The sequence below is a fragment of the Phacochoerus africanus genome, chromosome 14 (genome assembly GCF_016906955.1).
Source record: "Phacochoerus africanus isolate WHEZ1 chromosome 14, ROS_Pafr_v1, whole genome shotgun sequence".
NCBI classification, from domain to species: domain Eukaryota; kingdom Metazoa; phylum Chordata; class Mammalia; order Artiodactyla; family Suidae; genus Phacochoerus; species Phacochoerus africanus.
In genome coordinates this window covers 59,726,145-59,744,383 of record NC_062557.1, presented here as the reverse complement: position 1 = coordinate 59,744,383, position 18,239 = coordinate 59,726,145, and the positions used below count along the sequence as shown (strand labels likewise).

General features: G+C 53.4%; 1 protein-coding gene across 6 annotated transcripts in view; it reads left to right on the top strand.

The window, feature by feature from the left end:
* Nucleotides 1–8,037: 8,037 nt before the first annotated feature.
* The window catches only part of PRPSAP2 (phosphoribosyl pyrophosphate synthetase associated protein 2), a 38,531-nt gene continuing 28,329 nt past the window's right edge, over nt 8,038–18,239 (top strand). Inside the window, exons 1-6 of one of the 6 annotated variants that reach the window (XR_007131930.1) lie at nt 8,039–8,177; nt 12,912–13,072; nt 13,393–13,487; nt 13,748–13,897; nt 14,943–14,995; nt 16,949–17,015. Coding sequence is in view for 5 of the 6 variants with exons in the window: in XM_047758483.1 (XP_047614439.1) it covers nt 13,779–13,897; nt 14,943–14,995; nt 16,949–17,015 (239 nt within the window). In the remaining variant the exon portion in view is untranslated. Of the gene's footprint in view, nt 8,178–12,911; nt 13,077–13,392; nt 13,488–13,747; nt 13,898–14,942; nt 14,996–16,948; nt 17,016–18,239 lie in introns of all 6 variants that reach the window. The other 5 variants (XM_047758478.1, XM_047758482.1, XM_047758483.1 and 2 more) reach the window with 5 other exon arrangements.

Here is an 18,239-nt window from a genome sequence, read left to right as displayed (position 1 = left end):
TATGTTTAACTTTATAAGAAACTGCCAAGCTGTTTTCCAGAGCAGCTGTGGCATCTCAGATCTCCACCAGCAAAGCGTGCTGGTCCAGGGTTCTCCACAACCCTGTAAGCATTTGCTCTCGTCACTGTCAGTTTCAGCCATCTTCATGCGTATTTAGTGATACAGCAGGGTTGCTTTCATTCATGTTCCTCTGAAGACTAATGATCTAGGCCATCTTTTCATGTATCCCCCTCCCCCCAACTTGAAGGTCTTTTTTTTTCTTTCCATGCTAGTGGCATGCAGAAATTCCTGGGCCAGGGACCAGACCTGCACCACAGCAGCGACAGCACTGAATCCTTAACCCACAGGGCCATCAGAAAATTCCCTGTGTATCAACTTTATTTAAGCATCTGTCTAAATCATTGCCTGTTCTGAAACTTGGATTATTTGCTTTCTTACTGTTGACTTCCTTGAGGCAAAATGTGAATAATGTGTATTCAATCACGATGCATTTTATTTTTATTTTTTATTTTTTTAGGGCCGAACCTGTGGAGGTTCCCAGGCTAGGGGTCCAATTGGAGCTACAGCTGCCAGTCTACGCCACAGGCACAGTGATGCCAAATCTGAGCCGCATCTGCGACCTATACCACAGCTCACGGTGATGCCGGATCCTTAACCCACTGAGCGAGGCCAGGGATCGAACTTGTAACCTCATGGTTCCTAGTGAGACTCATTCCCGCTGTGCCATGACGGGAACTCCATGACCATTTTAAAGTGTATGATTCAGTGGCACTTGGTACTTTCACAAGACTGTATAACCAGCTCCTCTGTCTAGTTTCAAAATGTGTCCATTGCCCCAAAATGAAACGCCACCGCCATTAAGCCGTCACTCCTCAGCCCCCGGCAACCACTAATCTGCTTTCCACCTCTATGGATTTACCCGTCCTGGATATTTCCCATAAACAGAACCATACCCCCTGTGGCCTTTTGGGTCTGGCTTCTCCCACTGAGTATCTCGTGTCTGAGGCTCACCTGCGTTCTGCCACGGTCCCTCCTCTTTGTGGGTGAGTAGCACTCCGCTGCGAGGAAGCACCGTGCTCTGCTTGTCCTTTCACCTGCTGATGGGCCTTTGTGCTTTTCCCACTTTGGCTGCGTGATTAGTGCTGCTGTTCACACTGGTACACACGCACTGGAGCATCCGTTTTCGGTCCCTTTGGGGGGCGCCGAGGAGACGTGCTGGGGAGTCACACAGTCGCGCTACGTTGGACTCTTGGGCTCAACTTTCATGAAGGGCATCCTAGTAGGTGTTAAGGGAAACTTAGAATTGATTTTTTTTTTTTTTTTAAGGGCCGCACCCATGGCATATGGCAGTTCCCAGGCTAGGGGTTGAATCGCAGCTGTAGCTGCCAGCCTCCACCACAGCCACAGCCACAAGGGATCTGAGCTGCATCTGCCACCTACACCACAGCTCACAGCAACGAGCGAGGCCACTGAGTGAGGCCAGGGATCCAACCCATGTCCTCATGGATGCTAGTCAGGTTCATTAACTGCTGAGCTATGATGGGAACTCCAGTATTGATTTTTAAGGGTGCTTATACATTCCAGACATTCAGTCCTTTCTGTCAGGTGGACGTATTATGGACATTTGCTCTCAGTCTGTGCCTTTGGATCATAGGCAGAGTTTTGCTTGTTTTTTGTTTTGTTTTGTTTTGTTTTGTCTTTTGTCTTTGTTGTTGTTGTTGTTGCTATTTCTTGGGCCGCTCCCGCGGCACATGGAGGTTCCCAGGCTAGGGGTCAAATCAGAGCTGTAGCCACCGGCCTACGCCAGAGCCACAGCAACGCGGGATCCGAGTCGCGTCTGCAACCTACACCACAGCTCACGGCAACGCCGGATCGTTAACCTACTGAGCAAGGGCAGGGACCGAACCCGCAACGTCATGGTTCCTAGTCGGATTCGTTAACCACTGCGCCACAACGGGAACTCCGAGTTTTGCTTGTTTTTTAATTTAATGTATGTAATCCTTACAAAGTCTGTACTATTTCATTTCATTCTGATGCACATCAGACTCAGAGCCCAGCTTTACGTAAGAGGTGTGTGAAACAGTGGCGCATACATGGAATCTGAACTAGCCCTCTGTGGTGGCATTTACATGAGCGTAGTATAATATCGAAGTGGGGAGGGTCCCAGGGTGTGTGATTTTTCCATATGCACATTGTCATGTCTGCGTAAGGTGAGCATGCAACGCGCGACTGTGTGTGCCACCCACGCGGGGGGCACTTTAAGTGTGTGTGACATCTCCACGTACCTGTGTGACATCCGAGTGCCTTGTCAGAGATCGCAAAGGACCCTGCACCAGCCCAGATGTCTCGCTTGCTGAGGCCACAGGCATACCGTTCTAGGCGAGCCCGCAAGTGTGGGCAGCCCTGTTGCCATCACACAGGCAGAGCTTGCTTGACAACAAAACCACAGAAGTGAAGTGAGCAGAGAGGGTTTCAAGATGGAGAAAGACAAAATCTTGGGGTCCTGGAGCCCAGGATCCAGTCACACCTGAAGCTTCACTTGGGGCTTTTGAGTTATGCAGCCCATCAGTCGCTGCTCATTTATCTTTAGCTGGTGCCAACTGGGTCTCACCGCCAGAGTCCCAAGATAAACAGTTATGAGTGGGGAAAAACTTTCTGCTTGTTACACCTCAACCAAGGACAGAATATGAATGAGTAGCAAAAGCCCCAGAAGGAAGTGGAGGAGGGGGCAGGCCATGCTCCTGGGAGGGAACGACCAGGAGGAAGTGGGGGGAGGGCAGAGGCGGAGGCGGAGTTACTGGGGCAGGATGGTGGCAAAGGGAGTCTCCAGCTGGCAGTGCAGGTGGAGGGGGTGGGGACCACAAGACGCCCGGCTCAGGACGCTCCTCTCGGAGCTGGAGGGAGGGGCTTAGAGGGCTGAGCGGGACTCCAGGCTGGGGGGGAGGGATGCAGATTCGAGTTGGGAGGTGGCTTCTGGGGTCCACCAGCCTTCAGCTCTGCACTTCCCAATCATGGAGGTAATTTTTAAAAAGGTCCTGTAGGGAGTTCCTGTCGTGGCGCAGTGGTTAACGAATCCGACGAAGAACCATGAGGTTGCGGGTTCGATCCCTGGCCTTGCTCAGTGGGTTAAGGATCCAGCGTTGCCGAGAGCTGCAGGGTAGGTCACAGAAGCGGCTCGGATCCCGAGTTGCTGTGGCTGTGGTGTAGGCCGGCGGCTCCAGCTCCCATTGGACCCCTCGCCTGGGAATCTCCATATGCCGCAGGAGCAGCCCTAGAAAAGGCAAAAAAGAGAAAAAAATAAAATAAAATGGTCCTGTAGGTGGGGTGCTGCTGTGGCTCAGCCCAGGGCCGGTCGGGGCGCATGCTGAGAGGAGGAGCTGTGGAAGAGCCGGATGTCAGCCGGGGCAGAGGTCCCAGAGCGCGGCGGGCACTGCCAGCAGGCAGGCTGGCCCGCACCGTCAGCACTGTTTGGCCCCTTCCTCTGACAGTGCCAGGAGGTAGGTGGCATTCGCTGGTTTACAGAGGAGAGAACTGAAAGTCGGAGAAGAGAAGTGACTGCTCAGGTCCTACGCTAAAAATGATCGTGAGACTATACAATGTCTATACAATGTTATCCAGCCGTATAATGAGAGTAAGTCATATATAGTGATGATAATAATATCATTTACATGTTAACAAAAGGCCCATTCTATATTTATGCCTGAAGATCTCGCTTACACACCAAGTCTCGGGCACTGAAGCGGGCACTTTGCTATAACCAGGCAGTGCTCACCTCCTAGGCGGGTGCTCTGTGGACTCCAAGGTAGGGAAGGATTGGGAATTTGGGACCAGCAGATGCAAACTAGTATCTCCAGGATGAACAAACAAGGTCTTCCTGTATAGCACAGGGAGCTTTACCCAATATCCTATGACAAACTCTAATGGAAAGAATATGAAAATGAATGCGTGTGTATAACTGAGTCCCTGCTGTATAGCAGAACTTCACGCAATATTGTAAATCAACTATACTTAAATTTTTTTAAAAGAGAGATGTTGAGTGGTTATTTCTCCATGGTTAGATAATGGCAAATATCTTTAAAATTTTCCCTTGTTTGTCTGAATTTTTATAATATGTAAAAGACAATGAAGCCTTTTTTTTTTCTTCATTTTAGGGGAGAAATTAAAAAAGCGAAAATTCAGAGGTTGAGGGAACAGACCCAACGATGGAAACTTCCAAGGTCCCTTGTCTGGTGCCCAGACTCCGGCCTCTGCAGCCTCCCTGGCCAGACAAGCTGCCGTCCTCCTCCACGGGTGGAAGAGGCCAAAGCCTTGTTAATTCATTCCCAATGGCCAGAGATGCGAGGGCGGAGAGACAGCAGCCGAACCGTTTCCTCTGATGGCCTCTTACTCATTGGCTGCAAGGAGAAGTCATTCCCCACCCGGAACCCTCAGGCAGCTGCTAATCTTAGCGCCCATTTTTCAGGTGAGGAAACTGAAGCTCAGACAGGTTCCTTCACCCATGGCTGAGGTCATTTCTGCAAAGAGGAGGCAGAGGCAGACCCTTGTCTAGGGACTGACAGTCAAATCCCTGGGTTCCCATTTCAACAGTCATTTGAAGTCTGCATTTTCTGGTTTATCATCCTGTTGGAAAACTGTGGCAAAGATGCTTTTCCTTCCTTTAAAAAAAAGTTGAAGGGAGACGTTCCTGTTTTAGCTCAGTGGGTTAAGACTCTGACTAGTATCCATGAGGATGAGGGTTCGATCCCTGGCTTCACTCAGCTGATTAAGGGTCGCGGTTGCCATAAGCTGTGGTATAGGCCAGCAGCCGCAGCTCCGATTTGACCTCTAGCCTGGGAACTTCCATATGCTGCAGATGCGGACGTAAAAAGAAAAAAAAAATGGCGTTTCCATCGTGGCTCAGTGGAAACAAATCCGACCAGGAACCATGAGGTTGTGGATTTGATTCCTGGCCTCGCTCAGTGGGTTAGGGATCTGGCATTTCCGTGAGCTGCGGTGTGGGTCGCAGACACAGCTTGGATCTGGTGTTGCTATGGCTCTGGCGTAGGCTGGCGGCAACAGCTCCAATTAGACCCCTAGCCTGGGAACCTCCATATGCCATGGGCACAGCCCTCAAAAGACAAAAAGACAAAAAAAGAATTTTTGAAGGGATTCATGTCTTGATATGTCTTGATTCACATGCTATGTGCAGCAGTTTGGCCCTTGATGTGGTGCAGGCAAACCGAATATTTCCACAGTATGCAGACTCTGCAAACCTCCAAGTGGGCAGGGCCTTCTCAAGCTTAGTAATAGACTAGCCACAGCTTCATTACCGTGGAAATGACCTGAGCCTTTTAAATTCTGGTTCTGCTCCTTCCTTGCTCATTACCCAAAGAGGTATATCAAGACAGATCCAAACTCAGCACCTTAATACAAAAATATATTCTCTCTCAATTTTCCGTGGTTTGATTGGGCTCAGCTGGGTGGTTCTCACTTGGCAGTCTCTCGTGCAGGTGACATCAGGTCGGGACTGAACCTACAGTCACCGGAGAGTCATCTGGGCTGGACGTCCACCGTGACTCTCTTGCCCCACGGCCTAAACCCCAAGGACAAAGCGAAAGGGAGATGAGGAGTTCCCATTGTGGTGCAGTCGAAACGAATCTAACTAGGAGTCATGAGGTTGCAGGTTCGATTCCTGGCCTTGCTCAGTGGGTTAAGGATCATGAATTGCTGTGGTTGTGGTGCAGGCTGGCAGCTGTAGCTCCGATTGGACCCCTAGCCTGGGAACCTCCATATGCCTTGGGTGTGGCCCTAAAAAGCAAAAAAAAAAGAGAGAGAGACATCAGCCTATGAAAGATTTCAAAAGAGTCTTGGGAGAATGGAAGGTGGATGGAGAATTGGTATCTGATAAAATAAAGCAGAGGAGACTGTAAGCTAAGGAGAAAGTGATGAGAAACTAGCAATTTTGTGCTGACTCAGCAGAGCTGATTTAAAATTTTTGAGGAATTCAGTCCCTGTGTGGCCCAAATAGTATATAATTTTGTGCTACTGCCTACCTCCTTTCCACCAAGGCAGGTAATTGGGAGAACACCCCTGGTACGGACATTTCTTGACTACCACCCTTGTGCCAGGGACTGTGCTGGGTATTGGCAAACAGCGATCCACAAAAGAGACAAAAGACCTGCCCACAGGGACTTATAGTCTACAGGGGCTGGGCTGGGGGTATTTATAAAATGATCATCCACATAAATACACAATTACAGAGTCCCCCTGGGGCACAGTGGGTTAAAGATGCTGGCTTGTCACTGCAGCGCCCCTGGTCGCTGCTCTGACGCAGATTCAGTCCCTGGCCCAGAAGCCTCCACATGCTGCAGTCACAAGCAACAAACAAACGAAAACCCCAAACACATAATTAGTAATATTAGCAATCATGACGAGCTCAATGAAGGAAAAATATACATGGACAAAATTTTTGAAGAAGGGAGTGGTTTAGGGGCGGCTTGAAAATGACATTTGTGCCGAGATGTAGTTTAAGTAGGAGTTAATGGGGGAATAGGGCAACAGGAGGAAGTGCGTTTCTGGAGGCAGGAACAGCATGTGCAAAGACCCTATAGGTCAGGGCTAGAGGAAGAGGCGGATGGGCAAGAACAACATGAAGCAAGCAGGAGAACACGCAAGCCCCTGCGATGATGGAACCCCAGCCCACATTGGCTTCAGAGGGGCGAGTGAAGGAATTCAGCGGCCCCATAAGTAGGAAACTCCTGACAGCTGCAGGCAGAGAAGTAGCCCATTACTGCCTGAGACTGTGGGCTCCGGTTGGCTCAGAGGCCAGTCCTTGGAGCCAATCAGCGAGCCGAGAGGGATGGGTGGTCCTGATTGGTCAGATCCAGTCACACATCAGCTTGGAACCCTGGGTGGAGCGAGTGCTGCCAGAAGCCGTGAGGTGGGCCGGGTTGAGGCTGTGCTGGTGCAGAAGCGGTCAGTGAACCCGAAGTCGCTTGGAGAGGATTCAGTGTTGCATGAGAATCTACTTGTGTGCTCACCGGCCTTATTCTTTGCAGAGGTAGGATCCTGTACAGCTTTCAGGGCAAGGAAACGTCTCAAATGACTGCATTTCGGAAAGTATTTTACAATTAATTTTTAGTTCATAAATTGAGATGCTGGGAGTCCATGCTGTAAATTAAGAGGTTAGATTGTGAGGACCAGCTGTTCTAGCTGGCGGAACCCCCTCGGATGAACAATTCCAAGCCTCACTCTAGTGAAAAAATCCAAAGCAGAACTGGAGCTGCAGTGTGGATAGAGGCTAGCTTAGTGCAGACCCTGGTGCCAGGCCGCCAGGACTGAAGTTCTTATCCATGTTGAGTGTTTGTTTACTGGGCACGTAATTTACCATCGGTCTCTCAGTTCCTACAACTATTAAAACGGAGACAATAATAGCACATACCTCATACTTACATGAGGACTAAGTTTCGGTTAATATATGGTAAGCACTTAAGAGGACTTGGCCTGACACCTGGTAAGGGCTCCGTACGTGTTTGCTATTATTGTGCCACACACACACATAAATGTTAAACATACTGAAATTAAAAGGAATGGGGACAATGGACATCCAAAGCAGCAATTCCTTTCTTTATAATAAAAGAAGGAAGGGGAACAAAGCAAATAGTAATACTGAGTGTTTGCTGCACGCCAGGAACCGTGCTAGAAGCTCCTCAGCTGTTATCGCAGTCCTCACAATAGCCTTTGAGATGGGTGCTGCTATTATCTCCATTTTTCAGATGAGAAAATTGAGGCTCAGGTGAAGGGACTTTGCTCAAGATCACAGGCCAATAAAGACCTGGACTCAGACGCACGTCATCCCAATCCTGGGAGTGCAAACTAGCTTTCACGTGCTCTGTGCTGACCACGTTCCCCGGGGGCGCGAGGCTCAGCCCCACCCCACCCCGCCCCTCCCGCCCACGGCCCCGCCCTCGGCCCCGCCCCTCGCCCTGCCCGGCCTCTCCCAGCTGGAGGCGAAGGCCCGCCCCTCCCCGTGGCCCCGCCCCGCCCGCGGCCCCGCCCCCGGGCCTCGCAGTCGCCGCCGACGCTGCTCTCCGGCCGGGAGTCGCCATTTTGCTCCTGGAGACGCCGCTTGGGGACCGGCGCTTGCTTCCTCCGGCAGCTGAGGCTGCGGCGGGGCCCGGGGCTGGGGTCGGGGCCAGGTAGGCGGGCGGGAGCCGGCCCTGCGGGGCGCAGGTGCAGGGGGCGGGGGTTCGGCGGGCCCGGGCCGCGCGCCGCCCTGAGGCGGTCCGGGCCGTCGGGGTCCGCGGGCCTGGCGCGCGGCCGGTGCGGCCGGTGCGGGACCCGCGGCCCGGGCGGGAGTCCAGCCGCACGCCCCTCCTGACGGCCTCGCGCCGCTGGGCTGGCGGCCCCGGGCGCGGCCTCTCTGCCGCCCGGCCGTGCTTTCGTCCGCTCAGCCCGCCCGGCAGAGGTGGCCAGAGGACCTGGATGCGACTCGGGGACGTTGTTCTACTTTGCGACGGTGTCCCCCGGTGTTGCACACGGACGATAGGGATTTTTTCCCTTTTTGTTAACGCTGGAGCAGTTTGGGTAGGAAATTCGGACGGAGGGGCTGGGGCGTGAGGAAGGTGATCTCGAATGTGGAAGCATGTTAGATGCACAGATCGAAGGCGTTCTCCCGCGTTCCTGGACCCCGCGGAGTCCTACCCGCCTCGCCCGCGATTCGGGTCCCGACCGGGTCTGTGCCTTTATTACCCAGTTTGGGTCGGAGGCGGGGCAGGTCGCTTACCAGAAGCACTTTGCGGTAGCTCCGTCTTTGTTGCGCGGAATGTATATTCAAAGTGTTACTTAATTACGCCATTTTGTAACTTTTCCATTTGTTCGGCGTTCCTCCTCTTAGAAGCAGTGCGGGTCCTTGAGCTTTTTCTTTCTCTCCGACAGCGAAGTCCTCCAAAGGGGAAATAGTGAATCAGAGTCGTGGGTTCCTTCTTTGGCACATGATACAATTTTTTTTTTCAAACAAGGCGTGTTTGCTACAGACGTTTATCAAAATCGGGGTGTTTATCGGGTTCTCCCGCGTGGGATGTGGCGCTCAGTGGGGTGTCAAGCCGCTCCTCCCGGGTGTTGAGAGTGTGGCTGAAGCTGAGCTGGTGTCTGCTGCTTCAAGGCATGTGGCCTTAAGGAAGTGTCTCTTCAAGCCTCACTTCCCCCACGTCTGAAAGGCATCCACTTTTAGCACCTGCTTGATTGAGTTGTCATAAGAATTCGGAGTGCTAAAAAAAAATGGTATTAGCTAAAAAGAAACGTTCTCTTGGGGAGGCGGCAGGGCGCTGTGCACAGGGCTGTGGAGGAAGGATTCATTCCCTTTAAGTTTTGCCCTTCTGAGTCTCGTCAGTACTGCCTCCCCAGAAGCCAGTTTTCTTCGAGGCAGGTACATCACCAATAAAGAGAACTCTATGTTTTATGATGCCGTGACGCCTTTTAGTTGCTTTCAACTCCGTTTGTTAATCATTGCAGCTCAATGAGGTCAGGCTACATTCAGCAAACATTTGTTATTTGACAAACACTTAGCCTCTCCCTCTGCCAAGTGCTGGTCTAGGCGCTAGGTATACAGAGGAGGGAATCTCTGCTCTCCTGGACCTTAAGTTCTGGTGGAGGAAGCTGGTTGTGTTTTTTTTTTTTTTTTTTTCAGGGCCACACCCATGGCATATGGAAGGTCCTAGGCTAGCGGTCGATACGGAGCTGCAGCTCCTGGCCTATGCCACAGCCACAGCAATGCCAGATCCAAGCTGCGTCTGCGACCTACACCACAGCTCATGGCAGTGCTGGATCCTTAACCCACTGAGCGAGGCCAGGGATTGAACTTGTGTCCTTGTGGTTACTAGTCAGATTCATTTACACTGCGCCACAACAGGAACTCCCGGGATGGGGGTGGGGAGCTGTTTTTACCCAGCATCTCTCTCTCTCTTGTCAGGAAGGGGCAGGCCAAGGACTTGTAGCTGGTACCCAGGGTGGGCACACCAAGTCTGGACACTCCAGGGCCAAGTGGGAAGTGTCTGCATAGCATACGTGTTAGGGGGAGAGCACACACTTGGATGCAGGCCTTCGTCATCTGAACTGTGGATGAGAGGTTTTGAAATGACTGCCAGCCCTTGCAAAGCAAGGGCTCTTTCAGTGCGGTTTTGTTCACGAGGCTTAACAGATTGCCCAATCTCCTTCGAAGAGGAACATGATTTGCCTTTTTTAAGGTGCTCAGATTTCTCTGAAAAGGGTGTGTGTTCGTGTGTTGGAATTCTCATATGTTTTAGAGCAAATATCGAATAAATGTGAAAGCAGCTCTAGTTTAGGGGCGGGCTGGGGCTGGGGGTGTGGCCTTTATGCTCCGTGTCGCGCCGACGCCTTGTACTAAGGAGGCGTCTGCAAGCCCCGTCCTGATGGGGACTGTGCTTCTGAGGATCATCTTGAAGCCTCACTTCTTGAAGCTTGATTTCCAACAGGGCAGCTGAAACTAGCAGCTAGTTGTATTGTTTGACCCGCTGGTGAAATGGAAAGTGTGACTTTATCGGTGACTGTTTCCAAACGAACTCCCCGCCTGTGCCGTAGCGAGTGTGCCCTTGGGTTGGGTTTCTGTTCCTGAAACCTGGAACCCCGGAGACCAGTCAGTGGTGAGGGACCCTTAAGCCGCGACGATTAAGGAGCGGTTCCAGGGGTCCAGGAGAAGAGGCGCAGAGGCAAGGGCGCCGTGTTGAGACAGGACTGCCCTGTGGGAAGGGAGCTGCTTCGAAGGATCCTGCAAATGGTCAGGGAACGGCCCAGGCAGCGGAGGCCGCCGGGAGAGGAATCGTGTCATGTTCTAAGTAAGAACTGGAAGCGATGGGGCCCTCAGGACATGGGCATCTGCCCTGAGGCGGCTCGGTCTCTGGCCGGGCTCCGTGGTGAGAGTCCTGAGTCCTCGAGATGGACGGCGTTGCCTCCAAGGGCCGCTCCGGCCCCTCACATGCTTTCGTTTGCAGTCTTCTAAGTCCTTGAAAGAACACGGTGGGTCTTGAAGATACTTCTTTTTTTTTGCTTTTTAGGGCCGCACCTGCGGCAGCACATGGAGGTTCCCAGGCGAGGGGTTGAAAACTCTCCAGCCGCCGACCTGCACCACAGCCGCAGCCACGCGGGATCCGAGCCGCGTCTGCGACCTGCAGCACAGCTCGGGGCCACGCCAGATGCTTTGCCCACTGAACGAGGCCAGGGATCAAACCCGAAACCTCATAATTACTTGTTGGATTCGTTTCCGCGGCGCCCTGTCGGAAGCTCCTTAAGAAGCTTCTCAGTTGAAGGTCAGGGGTATAAAATGATGGCCCGGGCGTGTTCCGTACGTGTTTGGTGGAAAACCAGAGTATTTGAAGTTGACCATCACGGCTTCCGTTTACAAGCATTTTCTGCTGTGGGGCCCTGTGTTAAGTGCTGTATGGAAACGAACTGTGCAGCAACCCCGTAGGGCCAGTGTTCACAGCTCTGTGGATGAGGGAGCTGAGGCTGGGAGGGTCGTTGATGCGAGGCCTCGCAGTGAGTTCAGGGGAAGCAAGGAGCCAGGATACCGCCTGGATTTGACTCTGAAGCCTGTGTTCACAACTGCGGGAGAGTGAGTTTTATTTCTGCTGTGGTTTCCTTTTCCAGACCTGTACCGTCTGTTCCTAAGCCCAGACCTAGAGTGCTTGGGAGGTGGTGTGAGAAGACAACACCTAAGGTCTCTTCCGATTCTGAGTGCGGATGGGGAAATTGATTCTTTCTTTCGTTTGCCCCGGTGCCCCCGGCGCTGTGCTGTGTAGCTGGTCGACACGCTGTTTCTGTGCGGGCCAGGTAGTGTTTTAGGTTCTGCCGTTGCATTTGTAGACGACTTGTAGACAGCGAGCATGGCCGCGTTCCCCTGCAGCTGTATTCACAGAAGTCGCAGGTTTTGGCCTGTGGGCTGTACGTTGCTGATCCTGCTCCAAAGCTACTTTGTGTCGTACATGCACCTGTGGTGCTCCTTGGTCTCCTTAGGGCTTTGGTCGGTTGTGCATCTGTTTCCGTTGGTAATTCATAGGCTTTCGGTCAAGTCCACTGGGATGGCCCACGTTTCCTGTCGTGAAGAGGGGCCCTGTGGGGAAAGGTGCCCTCCTAGCCTGCCCCTAGGGCCGGGAGTGGCACCACACATGGCCCAGTGGGTCCCCCTGGCAGGTACTGCAGAGAGAGACACACGTGCACTAGGAGGCCCATTCGGGTTGGTGACCTGCCGGCTCCGGGGGTACTGGCAGCAGTTCAGGAGGACGCGTGGGCCTGTGCTTTCTACCTGGGTTGTCAAAATACATTGTTTAACAAAAGCGGGTTATAGGTGGATTTGCACGATGATCCCTTTTTCTGTTAGAAATGTATTTTTCTACCTGTTTTCAGTGGGGACCACATGTGTCAGCGCGTGGCAGCCTGATGTTGTCTATAGCTAACGAGTAAATCACTTAGATGGTGGTGGGTGGGAACAAGCCTGGGATTGGAGCTAGTGACTTGATTTATTTATTTAGTCTTTTTCTAGGGCCGCACCTGCGGCATGTGGAGGTTCCCAGGCTAGGGGTCCAATCGGAACTGTAGCTGCCAGCCTACACCACGGTCGCAGCAGCACCAGATCTGAGCCGCGTCTGTGACCTACGCCACAGCTCAAGGCAACGCCGGATCCTCAACCCGCTGAGCAAGGCCAGGGATCGAACCCGCAACCTCATGTTTCCTAGTCGGACTCGTTAACCACTGAGCCACAATGGGAACTCCGGAGCTAGTGACTTTAGCCTAAACGGTCATGTATCAGTTTTTTTGTTTGTTTTACAAGAAGAATGTGATTGTATATTTCAATTTAAGAATAGCAAAAAAAGATGTGCTGGGCTTCACCTTATCCTACTCTTTGCCCGCCTTCCCAGCACCCCCCTGAGGAAACACAGGACCGAGGGAAGGCTCTGGGCTTGCTGGGAAGGCGCCTCCTTCGCTGAAGGCCTGCCCGGTTGTTGCTGACACATCTAGTCCCTGGCTGTCAGGACACTGAGCCCAGAAGCGGGAGGGTGAAGAGCCACACCGATGGCCTGTGGGTACAACCTCGCTCTGATGACTTCCAGGCCGGGGACTCTCCCGCCTGTGCCCTGCTGCTGGCCCGCTGGGTGCCTGATTGACTTTCCTTTGAGGTCCTTCTTACCTGGTCAACCTTGTATTCCAGTTGAGGAAAATGCAGGCGGCCGGGTCAGGCTTAGACAGGACCCAGGGCAGCTATAAGGCCGGGGGAGGTTTGCTGGTGGACAGACCTTACCAGAAAAGCTGGGCGTGGAAGAGTTACTTACTCGTTACTTGAGGGTCGGTCAGTCCTTGTCCTTGCTAATGGCCCTGCCATTTCTCTGTGTGTTAATCCAGGAGGAATTTTGTTGTCAGAGACTAAAAGGAGGTTGTCGTAATTGCCCTTGAACAGCACACAGTAAAACACTGAGCTCTTCAGCTCCACCTTTCTTGTAAGTTTATCATTTATTCCCAGTGGTTGTGAAAACCAGTTAAGTCACGTGGTAACGCCTTTCCATAGATTTGGAACCTTCACGTTCTGATAGACTTTCTGTTTGTCCAGTCCATGTCTAGTGCGAAGGACTCCATTATGGTAAAAACTGATTTCCTTCAGCTTCAGTCATTTGCTATTAAAAAAAACAAAAACAAAAACAAACTTTTCAGGTGTATTTAATATCGGATGGCCGTTCTTACTCTGTCTTGTGTCTTCTAGGCTCTGAGAATTGGGAAACCAAGAAGGTTTGATGTTTTGTGTCGCGCCACCTGAATTAGAAGCCACAATGAACGTGACCAAAGGAGGTCTGGTGTTGTTTTCAGCAAATTCTAATTCGTCGTGTATGGAGCTTTCCAAGAAAATTGCCGAGTGAGTATAATCGCACTATTAAAATTTGGGGGTTACCTGTGTTAACTTTGGGTTAAGGACCCGAGGTTGTCTCTGTGAGGGTGTGGGTTCCATCCCTGGCCTTGCTTTGTGGGTAAAGGATCTGGTGTTGCTGCAAGCTGCAGTGTAGGTTACAGATGTGGCTCAGATTTGACCCCTGGCCCAGGAATGTCCATACGCCACAGGTGCGGCTGTAAAAAGAAAAAAAAAAAATCTGATTTGATGACGTGATGTTTTAAATTTGCTAACTGGCTTGGCCCCGACTGTCAAATTGGAAAGCAGATGTTTTGTAGGTAACCTCATATCATCTCTGAGTTAAGGGCTCACCTTCTTGTAAACAGCCCTCACTCCCCTGCATTCATCTGGCAGGTGCTTCCTCAGTGACCCCTGCGTGCCAGAGGTTGTGTTAGGTGCCACCTGTGCGGACTTATTTCAGGATAAAGAATGGGGAAGAGCATGTACTCTCCAAAAGAGTTCGTAGGTTATAGTTCAGTGTCATTTTAGTGATTTATTAGATAAATACCCCACTGTGTGCTGTGTGCTCAGCCTTGACCTGGATCATGGAGAGTAACGGTGCACGAGCCAGACGGAACCCTTCCTTCTCTAGTGGAGGGGCCAGACGAGAAGCAAGTCACCCAAAGGTGACAAATGCGTGATGAGGGGGGCAGATGATCTGCCTTAGCTTGGGTGTCAGGTGCCCTTGAACCTTGGGATGGAAAGTGAATTGGGAAACCTGAGCAGGCACCTCGGGAGGGTCTAGGGCAGAGGGAACAGCAGGACCGTGGCGGGAGGGCAGGGAGGCCAGGGGCCAGGTCCATGAGGCCTGCGCGGGTCTCTTGGGTAGGCCTAGGGTCGGGCTGGGCGGGGTAGGTGATGGCGTGCCTGAACCTTTGCTGCCCACTTCCCATTTGACGATAGAAACCCCTGTATTTTTAAAAATCTCTATTCTTTTCATGAATTTGGAAATGAGTTAGCTGTCGAGTCTGTTCTGGTATCTTTCAGCATTTCTCGTCTTTTTCTTCCCCAGGCGGCTGGGGGTGGAGATGGGCAAGGTACAGGTTTACCAGGAGCCCGACAGAGGTGAGTGAGCCCACGCTCCCGCAGCGGTGGGCTTTTGTGGTGCATGACGAGCCGGATGGGTCCCTCCTTCTCCACCACCGACCCAGGGTCACGGTCAGCATCCAGTTTGTTCTGTCACCAGGAAGACAGGCAGGCGAGGGGACCGAGTGCAGTGTGTCCCCTCCCAGCAGTGCCAGTGAGGTAGAGAATTCCAGGGCAAGTCACACCCGGGGGCTTTAGCTCTCGTCCTTAGGCCTCTTCCCGTAGCAAGGGCACAGGTTCGTGAACCACTGGCCAACTGAAGGGAGCAGTAGCTCAGGGGGCGGTTGAATCCGTCACCTGCGGCGGGTGCGGCGCGGGTGTCCTGTGTGTCCGAGGGTGGCTCTTCTTTACCCCAGACCCCACTGGCTCAGGCCGGACGCCGTGGTGTCATGTCAGGAAGTGCTTTCTGCTAATTGATCTGTGTCGTTGCATAAACATCCCAAGTTGTAAAAACCTTGGTTCGTCTCTGTACCTTCTGTAGAGATGGCGGCTGTTGGAATTCCTCTAGCGGGAGGACAGACAACCGCACAGGCCTGAGAACCTCCCGGCTCACCCTGGGCAGGTGATTGCCCGTTTCTAAGCTGCGGGTGATGGGGCCCTTCTGCGGGTCAAAGGGGATGGCTCGTGTGCCTGGCAGTCTTGGGCACAGAGGAGGCGCTTGGTCCACGCTGGTGTTCCCGCTCCTTTTCCATCGTGGGAACTTACAGGACACTTTAAAAGGCACGAAGCTGCTCTGCCCTGTGTTTTCCCCATTCCCGCCCCTCTTCCCACGTGGCTTCCATGGGAGAAAGTGTAACGGGGGAAAAGACGCAGGGCGTCTGGAGGAGATTCTGCCGCCGAAGGGCGTTGGGTGGCGACCTTCATCTGGTCTAGGCAGGCGGGGGCTCGGGCGGGGCTGCCGCCCTCCAGGTTCATGAATCGGGTTCGGGGGGAAGGCGGGAAGCGGGCGCCAGTGTCTGTGGAGTCCTTGCTACTCGATTCCGAAGAGCTGATGCGGGGCTGAGGTCAGGGCCAGGCCCAGGCGGACCAGAGTCAGGATTCGGCTCTAGACCTCCCTGACTCTACAGCTCATTTTCTCTACACGGTGCCGCATTGTTTCGTAAACATGTATTCTGTTTTTTCCAACGTTTTTCATGAAAATGTGCACACCTATAAAACATTTGCAAGAAGGCAGCCGTGAATACCCACATGCAAGTCCGCCGCCCGGATTCGGTGGGAAGGTTTTGCCGCAGGAAGGTGTGTTTGTGGAACCACTCGGGGGTGAGCCGCAGGCATCGCTGCGAGCCCCGCCTGCTGACCACGCATCTCCTGGGAAGGAGGACTCCGCTCCTAAGTGTTGTCACGTGGAAAGGAATTAACGAGACTTCTCTGTCATGTGCTGTCTCACCCGTATTCGGGTTTTCCCAGCTGTCCTGGCTGGTTTCGGTTCTGTCAACCGGGAGTCTCGCTTCAGTGATGTGTTTCATCTGTTTTCTCCCGTCTGGGACAGTGCCCTCACTTCCCTTCGTTCTTCCCACGGCACTGACTTTTCGGAGAGTTTGTCCTGTGGAATTTCCCACTCTGGATTCGTCGTACTGTTTCCTTGTGGCCGATGACGAGGCTTTGAGAGTAGGATCTGGGGCCGTGTCTGGCTTTCCTGCCGCAGCGTTGCTAGCAGTCATTCGTGCCTGCTGTGCCCTTGGCCGGCGAGGCCTGGCTGAGCGAGTGAGGGTGGCATTTCTGCGAAGGACACGGCGCCCACGCCCACGTGCGAGGAGGGGGGAGGTGGGTCTGCTTGGCTCACGTGGGAAACGTCATCCCTTCCTAGTGTGGTTTTTATAACCATGCCAGTTGCCGGGTCTTAGAGCATTCGGGCGCGATGCAGGTGTTCTGTGTATTTTTGAAAATGACGTGCCTTCCTCACCCTGCCCCTCTTTTCCCTTTTCCCGCCAGAAACAAGAGTGCAAATTCAAGAGTCTGTGCGGGGGAAGGATGTTTTCATCATCCAGACTGTTTCAAAGTGAGTACTGAGCCGGCAGGACTGCTGTTGCCTCCTGGGCCCCGGCTGGGCTTGTGTGTTCAGAATCATGAGCTGCCTGGCCAGGCAGAGCTGGGGTTGGTTTAAAACTGGCTTATCTTACTCTGCTGATTTTCCCGCCAGAGCTGCCGACTTCGTGTGTCCTGTCAGGGTGCTCGAAGGGGAGACACCACCAGTGTCGGGGCGGGGCTGTCACTGTCCGCGGGCCCTTACCCTGGGTCTGGTAGCTGGAGTTTCGTAACCCTTGGAGGGAGACCCTTCGGGTTCCGGAAAAGGAGCGAGGCGGGGGGAGAGGAGCTTGCTTCCTGGGGGCTCTTAAACGTCTGCTGCAGGCAGTTTAGGTGTGGTCACCACTTACTGTTTGGTCGCATCAGTGAAATGAGCAGCGGAGGCAGCAGAAGGCGCCGAGGGCACGCGCCCCTGTCGGCTGTGACACGACGCACTCGTGCGCTCTAGATCGTTGCGGGTACAGATGTGTGGGCTGGGATGGAGGGTTCGGGGGGTTTTGATCAGACGCACTCCGTCCGCGGGTGGCCCCGAGGCCTCGCTCTGTGCAAGTTGTCGCTCTGTCCGGAGATGCGTCTGTGCGGGCAGCACCTGTTAGCCTGGAGAGTCCCAAGGTGGCTGCGTGCTCGGTCGGTGTTCTCTGTGGGGTGACTACCGGAGACAGAGGCCAAGAGCCAGGCTCCAGGAGCATTTCGACGTGGAGCAGTTCGCACATCTCTGTCCTGGTCGTTGGTTTGTTGGGGCGAAATCACAGAGCCGTCAGACTCTTCTGGGAGGAGGAGCCCAAGGGGACCTGTCACTGACCCCTTGTCCTGGAAAGCCGGTGCCAGGCCTTTGCCGCGGGGCCTGGGCTGCGTTTTGTCCTGCCGCTGAGGCTCCTCTGCAGAGCTGGGCCACGGGGTGCCCGCTGCGCTCACCTCGCAGACCAGAAGGTGGAGCCGGGCCCACACTCAGCCTTCAGCCTGGGCACAGGGGCAGGTGCGAGCGTGGAACGGCTGGTGCTCCCTCCGGCTCTGGGGTGTTGGCAGTGCTCCCCTGTCCCCAGAGAGACGTGTGATGCCCTTGGGACAGACGCCCAGAGCTCGGAGCCTCACCCAGGGGGCCAAGCAGGCCCTGGGGCTCCAGCCTTCAGAAGGGCGGCCCTCGGGCTCTTCGCGTTTTCAGGTCCTGCCGTTCTTGCCGTTACTGGGCTGCTCCAGT